The 9,772-nt window shown below is 45.6% G+C and overlaps 1 protein-coding gene and 1 pseudogene across 1 annotated transcript; both read left to right on the forward strand.

Moving 5' to 3' along the window:
• The first annotated feature begins 5,763 nt into the window (after positions 1 to 5,763).
• Positions 5,764 to 6,995, forward strand: LOC116909798 (ADP/ATP translocase 2-like). Its single transcript, XM_032913492.1, has one exon. The coding sequence runs from the start codon at positions 5,836 to 5,838 to the stop codon at positions 6,727 to 6,729; it is 894 nt and encodes a 297-aa protein (XP_032769383.1). The 5' UTR covers positions 5,764 to 5,835; the 3' UTR covers positions 6,730 to 6,995.
• A 323-nt stretch (positions 6,996 to 7,318) lies between these two features.
• On the forward strand, positions 7,319 to 8,004 carry LOC116909345 (annotated as a pseudogene).
• The last annotated feature ends 1,768 nt before the right edge of the window (positions 8,005 to 9,772 follow it).

A 9,772-nucleotide genomic window follows, 5' to 3' on the forward strand; every position in this document is an offset into this window, starting at 1 on the left:
TCTAACGCCTACACCAGAAATTCCCTGTTTTGCTGCAACCTGCCCTTCTGATGTCCCCACATGGCCCAAGTGCCTCCCAGAGGCCACTGAGGCTTTATACAGGAGAAAAACTTGTTTAGCTCATGGTCCTAAAGGCTTGAGGAGTCCAATGGCCCAATGCCAGGCTCTGGTGGGGTTGTGTACCCCTTTATCTCAGGGTAGACCAGCATGCCTCTCAGTCCCATGACACAGTCGATTAAACTTCAACACGAGTCTTGGAAAAGACAATCATATTGAAATCACAAGAACCAAGTGATTTAATCCATTTGTGTTCCTCTAACAAAACTGGGACTGGGCAAGTTACAGTGAACAGAAATGTATTGATTCACGGTTTGAGACGATAAGAAGTCCAGAATTGAGTGATTGGTACATGGTGAAGGCTTTCTTGTGTCATACCATGGCCAGAGCTTGAGATCAAGAAAGGATTCAACACTCTTTGAAAACAGTACAACCCCCATGCCTCAGTGAGGACAGAGTCCTTTCCCCACATACCCATCTTACACTGCGTCTTCATTACAACTGGGAAGACACTGTTTCCAAGGAGAGAAACACTCTATCTTCCAAGGACTAGAACAGCAACAAGAAGGGACAGTGTGGGAAAGACACAGCTCAGCTCACACAAGCTACTGTGAGGCCTAGACAGCAAAGGGCAAAGACACTCTGGTACCTCCATGGTTCTCCTCCAAGCCATCTCAGATCTTCTCTGTTGGCACCATGGACTCGTGGACAACAGAGTCTATGTTGACACCTCAAAAACACAGACCTGAGCAAACTGCCAGCCCACTGCATGTGCTTCCAAGTAGAAATGCATGCAAGCCAGCGCCCCCTTGGAAGAATGGGGGAAACCAGGATTTTCTTCTCTGGTGAACAGTTCTCAATGGATCAGGCTTCACAGGCCTCTCTGAGTATGACTGAGAGGAGGGACAATCAATCAGGGGTGTCCAGCACAGTAGGTTACTCTCACCCTTTGTCTCCTTGTCTACTCACACTCCCTGTGTGCCCTTTCCCTACCTATCAGCAAAGAATTCCTCAGACTAGGTTTTCTAGAAAACTCGAACCGAGATGATCTGTAAATGTGGATTGTTGTCTATATACAGGTGAGGGCAGGCACAAGATAAGGCAAGGCTTGTGATTGGGCAGTGAAAAAGTAAGGCGGGCACAGAGTTTTTGAAAGGCAGAAGAGAGAGGAGAAAGGGTAAGATGAACCAAGATACAGGCAGAGAAGGATGACCCAGATCCGTGTGGCCTTAACTGGCCACAGGTAGTTATGAATATTTCATAAGGGATGGATTTTTATAGGACAAATTTGTCTTATCAAGGTGGGCAGTTTATATCAATATTTATTGGTTCAGAGTTGATTGTGTGGAAGTTTCGTGGGGAGAAAATGTACTGATGTAAATCTGATTGATAAATTACAAACATGTTGAGTTTTGATTTTACCGGGTTGCTGGGGATGTGAGCAGAGTCTGCAGCAAGAGAGCCTTGAGATAGGTGGTCTCTGCATGGGGCTGGTGTGGCAGCGACCCACCTTGGGAACTAGATGGATGGCCGCTGAGGGGGCTAGTCATGGAGGCAGAGAGACCGCCGGAGACAGAAAGTAGCAGGAGGTAGTGTGGTGTGGTGACCGGTGCCCCATTTCAATTCTTATTATTTACCGCTACATATAAATGGCAGTTCTACTGTTTTTCGGATGCATCTCAAAGGAATTATCTTCTCCATGAAACCTCTGGCATGTTCCACACTCCCACCCCAGCCTTCTGCCATCCCAGAACATGGAGCCCTTCTATCTGTAGTTCTATTTAACCCCATGCATCATACCTGCTAGATCTCTCACCATGTCCCCTGCCTGGTTATGGCCATCACAGGCTGCACTCTGTCCCTTGCAGAGGGCAGAACTTAAATGCCCCAAAGACCCATGTGTGGAAGGGGCAGATTCTACGACACTACTGAATGATGGTGTGAAAGGTGGTGGAATTTCCAAGATGCAGAGCTGCTGGGAGGTCTTCTCGTGGTTAGAGACATGGAAGGGAAGAGGAGATCCAGCCCTCTTCTTTCTCTCTCCTATAAGTCATAAGGAGAACTGTGTCAACACAGGCTCTCTGCCATGATGAATCGCTGCGTCACAGACCTAAAAGCAGCAGGGTCAACTAATCACAGACTAAAACTATGCAAAGTGTGAGTCAAGCAAACAAACAACAAAGAAAACTTTTTTCCCTACCTAAGCGGACTATGGAAAGAGAATATCTTATGTCTTGATGGAGGTGGCACCTGCTGATAATTAATCTGATGGCAAGTGGCTTAAGTAGGAAGTAGGGGGTGGGACATCCAGGAGGACAAAGAATTCTGGGATAGAGCCAGGCAGCAGATTGGCCCAGGAGATGTGCATGATACCTGAGCACAAGTAACCAGGCCCATGGTGGAATATAGATTAGAATAAATGGGTTATTTTAAGTTAGTGGTCTAGTCATGGAAGAGCCTTGCTGGATAGCCAAGGTATTGGTAAATATATTTTGAGCTTGAGTCTTATTTCTGGGAGCATGGGGCTGAGAGGAAGAATGACCAAATATCTACAGACTAGCTCAAGTGCTTCACAGAGCAACGGAAGCTGCCTAATACGGACATGCTCCTGATACCTAAAAGCACTTCTTACCACTGTGCCCTCCCCACCTCATGTATCTACTGACTGAGTTTATGTGGCTCAGCCACCTACCATTTTCTGGGCGAGAAATGTCTGTAAAACATCTCCCTCGCTCTCCCCTATCCCTACTGAGAAGACGCCCTTTCTATCTGCTCAGTGATACTGGAACTGTCTTTAGCAGAAGTCACGTACCACCCTGAGAGGTAAGATTCCAGTGGGGGCTGATGAGACATCTCAGTGGGTAACGGTGCTTGCTGCCAAGCCTGAAGGTCTGAGCTCAGTCATCTAAACGTATCTGATGAAGGAAGAGAAGCAGTGACCACAGGCTGACCTCTGACCTTCACTTGTGAGGCACAGTACATGCGTGTCTCTCATATAAATAAAACAAGTGTTAACAATGAAGATTTAAATGGGATTATCTACAGGAGGAAACAGGCCCTTAAATTCTCACTAAACCACAAAGGACTGATAGAGTGGTCTACTTCAGTCAGGTTCTGGGGAGCCTTGGGCCAGCACAGGTGAACGTCCCAGGGTATTCGCTCCCACACAGCACCAGTACTGTGTGTGTGTGACTGGATCAAGGCAGCTGCCACCATTGGAGAAGGTGAGAGACGAAGGGCTTCCTCTGCCACTCTGCCAAAATTTCTATTTCCCATTCAAGGTCCTTTAACTACAAAGCTAGATGAAGATCTTGAATGACAAATCTCTGGGTTATCACAGGGATGTTGGAAAAATAAAGTGAAATAGTACCCACTAAGCTGCTTCCGAGTCCAGGAGATGAGTTATACGCAAGGGGTGTTGATGGCTTTGCTGTTTTTGGGTGTGTGGTGAGGACATTATTTTACGGACACTCGGAGCTTCAGAAGAAAGAGAGAATCAAATGTAAAAACTAGTCATCAAGAGGAGAGGTGGAGCAAGCCAGGAATTCCCAGCAGGGAGATGGAGGCAGGAGGATGGTTAGTTTGAGGTCAGTGTAGGCTGCATTATATGGCCGGTGGAGTGGATATAAAAAGGGGGATAAAAGAAAAAAGGAGAGAAGAGAGAAGCAAAGAAAAAGGAAGGAGCAAGGGAGGTTTGCAGAGTGGAAGAGAACAGAGGGACGGAGGGAGGGAAGGAGGGAAGGAAGGATGGAGGGAGGGAGGGAGAGAAGGAGGGAGGGAGGGAGGGAGGGAGGGAGGGAGGGAGGGAGGAGGAGCAGAAAGGCAAATTTCCAATCTGAGCAGGTAAGGTGGCTCAGCTAATAAAGAACAGATGCTTGCCCCATGGCCAAGAACCTAGGCTCAATCCCAGGGACACACAGGGTAGAGAGCATCAACTCCACAAGCTGTCATCAGACTTCCACACGTGTAGCATGGCCTGCACATGTGTGCACCCCCCCCACACACACACACATGCAAAGTGAGTTCATTAAATGTAAGTTTCAAGTAAAAAATTTAAAGAATTATTTATTTATTTTATGTATATGAGTACATTGTTGCGGTCTTCAGACACACTAGAAGATGGCATCAGATCTCATTACAGATGATTGTGAGCCACCATGTGGTTGCTGGAATTGAACTCAGGACCTCTGGAAGAGCAGTCAGTGCTCTTTACTGCTGAGCCATCTCTCCAGCCCCCTATATTTAAAAAAATTAGTATCTGTGTGAGTAACCTTCTGCTCTGTATCCATAGGCAGCATCTGTCTCTTAAGCAGAGAACTCCCTCCTTGCAAGGTTTGCCTAGCATTACTGCTCCCCCTGGGACTGCTGGGCCTCTTGCCTTTCACCTGGGCAGTGGACACCATACAGGATGAGTGGCACTCCTAAAGTGACCTCACTCAAGGGGTTAATAATTGCCAAATATATTTACTGCTTCTCTTCTGTGGGGTGTTTGAATGAAAACAAAGTGGCAAGAACCACAGTGCCCAACCAAAGGTCAAAGTAAATGTCACTGAGGTGTCTCACGGAAGGGCATGTCCCTTCTCTCTGGGAGACACCTCCAAACTGAGACTTCCTTTCTACATCAGCAGCCATCCTTGATAGCTGTTTTTTTCTGCCACCGTTGATAAACTGAGGGGACTCAAGATTCTAGCCAGGCTTGGGGTTTGGGGGAGAACACAAATGCTCCCTGCCCTTCAAAGATGGAGTGTTACATTATTTAAAAAGTAGCAAGAGCAGCTCTTAAAATGAGTTAGAAGTCAGCATGGCCATATTTGGACAATGCTATCTGCCACACTAGTTTTTTAATGAAGGAGAAAACTAACTTTCATTGAAAACCATTAATTCTGGTTAAAAGTAAAATATAAAATAGGAAATTTTGACAAGCATTTAATATCTCAAGAAAAAGATATGTCTACCAAAGCCCATGTGTTGCTAATCTTTGTTGCTGGCTGAATTGGGTTGAGAGAGGCCTGGGAGATGGACAGAGCACACACCCTGCTTTTGAGGCGGGGCAGACCATGAGAATGTGAGGCCCTGACCTGACAGAACTCAGCTTTGCTCAGGTGATGGACTCTAAATTCAAATAGATCATCAGGAGACGATAAAGCAGCAAGGTAGGGCCTGGCTAGAGAAGGGGGTTGCTGGGTATCTATCTATCTTAGAAGAAGTATAACCTCACCCTGGCTCCTTCCTGTGGCTCGGCTCTGCTCCCTGGCCATGGAGCGGTGAGCTTTTGTCCTCTGTGCTCTTTGCCATGATGTTCTGCCTCCTCATAGCGCAGAAACAGCAAAGCCAGAGTGCTGTGGACTGAAGTTCTGAAACCATGATCAAGGATAAGTCTTTCATCCCTTTAAGAGCTTTTCTAGGAGATTGGTCATAGCGATGAAACCTCCAACAGCCACTTTTGGCATATATGTAGTTTTATTATATACAATATATAATTACATATACTATTATAACATATATTCTACATAATATAATTATAATACTATTATAGCACATATATTATTTGTAGTTTTATATATATTTATATACATTAATAACTACATGTCATTTATATATGTACTTATAATGTAGCATATGTGTAATTTTAATATACTTAATATATACATCATACACATTGATATATATACATATATATATACATAAAACCTTAATCCTCGAGAGTCCGGGAGTCAAAGCCGGTTGTCAACCCAGTCCTGTCCTGCAGTCGCCTGCCTCTTCTTTTTTGCTTTCAACATGACAGATGCCGCTGTGTCCTTCGCCAAGGACTTCTTGGCTGGTGGAGGGCATGCCATCTCCAAGACGGCGGTAGCACCCATTGAGCGGGTCAAGCTGCTGCTGCAGGTGCAGCACGCCAGCAAGCAAATCACGGCAGACAGGCCATACAAGGGCATCATAGACTGTGTGGTTCGTATCCCCAAGGAACAGGGAGTCCTGTCCTTCTGGCGTGGTAACCTGGCCAATGTCATCAGATACTTCCCCACCCAGGCTCTCAACTTTGCCTTCAAAGATAAATACAAGCAGATCTTTTTGGGTGGTGTGGACAAGAGGACCCAGTTTTGGCGGTACTTTGCAGGGAACCTGGCATCAGGTGGTGCTGCTGGGGCCACATCCTTGTGCTTTGTGTACCCTCTTGATTTTGCCCGTACCCGTCTAGCAGCTGATGTGGGCAAAGCTGGAGCTGAAAGGGAATTCAAAGGCCTTGGTGACTGCCTGGTTAAGATCTACAAATCTGATGGGATTAAGGGCCTGTACCAAGGCTTTAATGTGTCAGTGCAGGGCATTATCATCTACCGTGCTGCCTACTTCGGTATCTATGACACTGCAAAGGGAATGCTCCCGGATCCCAAGAATACTCACATCTTCATCAGCTGGATGATTGCACAGTCTGTCACTGCTGTTGCTGGCCTGACTTCTTATCCTTTTGACACGGTTCGCCATCGTATGATGATGCAGTCTGGACGCAAAGGAACTGATATCATGTATACAGGCACACTTGACTGCTGGCGGAAGATCGCTCGAGACGAAGGAGGCAAGGCCTTTTTCAAGGGTGCATGGTCCAACGTTCTCAGAGGCATGGGTGGTGCCTTTGTGCTTGTCTTGTATGATGAGATCAAGAAGTACACATAAGTATGTCCTAGGTGTTCTCCCCGAGAACAGGCATGTTGTATAATAGACCATATTCTTGAACATTCTGGACAGATTCTCTGGGTTTGTCTGTTTTATCAATGGCAACTATTTACCAGTTGAAAAGTGGGAAGCAATAATATTCATCTGACCAGTTTTCTCTTAAAGCCATTTCCATAATGACAATAATGATGGGACTCAATTATATTTTTTATTTCAGTCACTCCTGATAATAAAAAATTGAAGAAATAAAAATATCCAAAACCAAAAAAAAAAAAAAACCCTTAATCCTCCGTCATATAAGTAAGACCTGGGGCTCAAACTCGGGTCATCAGGCTGCTGTTATTCACAAGCATTTATATTCATAATTCTAAGACCCAGAAACGACCTGACTATCCATCAATAACAAACAAGATAAATACATTGTGGAATAGTGAATATTACCTCGCATTTTAAAAAAAGACTAGACCACTCCCACTTGCAAACATGAATGAATGGCGCAGAGGCAATCTCGAAAAAGTTTGGATGAATATATAGACTCTACACTCTTAATTAGATGATATTCAGTAAGAAATCATATTGAAGGGAAACTATTAACACGCGGCTCTGAGAGCGTGATTCGGAGTTTGAGCTGCTGGTGCGGCAGTTTGCGTGATGCCCAAGGCTAAGGGAAAGACGCAGAGGCAGAAGTTCGGTTACAACGTCAACCGAAAGCGTCTGAACCGGAATGCTCGTCGGAAGGCAGCACCACAGATCCAGTGCTCCCACATCCGACAAGCCTGGGACCACACCAAATCTGTGCAGCAGAACCTGGCGGAGATGGGGTTGGCCGTGGATCCCAATGAGGCGGTTCCCCTCCGTAAGAGGAAGGTAAAGGCCATGGAGGTAGACACGGAGGAGAGACCCAAGGATCTCGTTCGTAAGCCCTATGTGGTAAATAACCTGGAGGCAGAAGCCAGCCTCCCAGAGAAGAAAGGAAATACCTTGTCTCGGGATCTCTCGATTATGTTCATTACATGGTGGAGAATCACAGGGAGGACTATAAGGCCATGGCCCAGGATGGATGAGAAGAATTACTATCAAGACACCCCAAAACAGATTCAGAATTAGATCAATGTCTATAAGCACTTTTACCCAACAGAATGGCAAGTCTTCATGGATTCTTGGCAGAATAAGAAGATGGAGGAAGACAGAGTGGTGCACACCCCCAGTCCTAGGTCTACTGAACCAAAGAAACCAAACCCCAGCTGTAAGGCAAGGGATGTGAGTTTCAGATGATGCTGGGACAGTCCTATGGAATCAGGCTTTACATGCACACTGTCTCTGCCTCTTCCCCTGCACCCCTCTTTCTGAAGAACTCTGTTTTGTTTCTTGAGAGAGCATCTCTCTAATAGCCTTAACTGTCCTAGAACTCTCTCTGTAGACCAGGTTGGCCTTGAACTCACAAATATCCACCTGCCTCTGCCTCCCAAGTGCTGGTATTAAAGGCGTGCATCACCACTGCCTGGAGGAGAAGGAACTCTTTCCAGGCCATGGTTCATGTTCTGTTGGGAGCTTACAGAAAGCCAGGGCCTGCTGTCCTGTGTTCAGAGGAGATGCTCTATTTCAATGTATTCTGTACATGATAAAAGAGTGTTTTACCTGTTGTAACATGATTAGGTGTTTCTGTTTTGTTTGAGACTTGGCTTCTCTGTGTAGCCCTAGGGGGAATTAAAAGCACCCTTGTGTCATGTTTTTACGTTTACTCTGCCCAGCTAAGCTCTGGAATTGCTCCAGGGAAAGTTAACCTTATTAGTGCAGATGGATTATCAGCCCAGCAGCAAGCAGGGCAGCCACAGGATTTTGTAGGCACTGTCTTCCTCTTCTTCAGTGCTCCTAGCCTTGGATTTCTTCAGAGACTTTCCAGGAAGCCTGGACTTGACTGTGGAAGACCAAGGAGCCAGGTCTTTGCTCACTTTGGATTGCTTGTTGGCCAAGGCTTACATCAAACAGCAGGGACCCAAGCCTCCCTTCTGGGACTGGCAGATTGCCAGGCACACTACTATGTGCCACGCCTGGGTTTTCCATGACATAACCATCCTCTGTGGCAGGCCTGTTGCAAGCAGTGTCCTGAGAATGTGATGCCCATTCTGCAACAGGATCGTGGGCAAGGGGTGAGCTGGGCATTTTAAGGCCTAACTATGCTCAACTACGATGATGTGAAAACCTCCAGTTGCATGTATTGTATCTTTAATGCTCTTGAAAAGAAACGTGCTTTTATACATTGCCTATGGAGAAAAAAAGCAATCATATTGAAGTGGTGATTGTCCAGGACAGGGATGTAGAAGAATTGATAGAGTACTTGCCTAGAACGAATAAAGGCCTGGGTTTGATCCCCAGCACCACACAAACTGAACAGGATGATTCACACCTATAATCCCAGAGTTCTGGAGATAGAGGTGAGAGGATTTAATTTTAGGGTCATTCTTGACTACAGACTAGGCCAGCCTGGCCTAAAACATTGGAACATCCCACCAAAAAGTGAAGTAGAGTGGTGGTTATCTTTGATAACACTCATTTGGAGGCACAGAGGTATGTGGAATGGAAGTGTTTTGGTTTTTTTGTTTGTTTGTTTGTTTGTTTGGTTGGTTGGTTGGTTGGTTGGTTGGTTTTTTTTTAGTCTTGAGCTCTGCTGTGGTTGCGTGTGTGTGTGTGTGTGTGTGTGTGTGTGTGTGTGTGTGTGTGTGTGTACATTTATAGAGCTCAAGTTTAATAAGATTCATGTGAAAAACTGGATACATTTTACCTCAACAACAGTTGAAAAAGATAAAAAGCAAAATGGGATTAGTAAAATTCAGAAAGGAGTCTCTCTCTCTCTCTCTCTCTCTCTCACACACACACACACACACACACACACACACATGAACACAGAGAAAGACAGACTGACACGCACACACGGAGAAATGAATACACACACAGAAAAAGAGAGATAGACAGACAAATAAGAGAGAGAGAGAAGAAGAAGAAGAAGAAGACGAAGAAGAAGGAGGAGGAGGAAGAAGGAGAA

The sequence above is a fragment of the Rattus rattus genome, chromosome 9 (genome assembly GCF_011064425.1).
Source record: "Rattus rattus isolate New Zealand chromosome 9, Rrattus_CSIRO_v1, whole genome shotgun sequence".
Taxonomy (NCBI): domain Eukaryota; kingdom Metazoa; phylum Chordata; class Mammalia; order Rodentia; family Muridae; genus Rattus; species Rattus rattus.

Coding starts and splice junctions, on each gene's coding strand:
- LOC116909798 (XM_032913492.1), top strand. CDS start 5,836: ATGACAGATGCCGCTGTGTCCTTCGCCAAGGACTTCTTGGCTGGTGGA.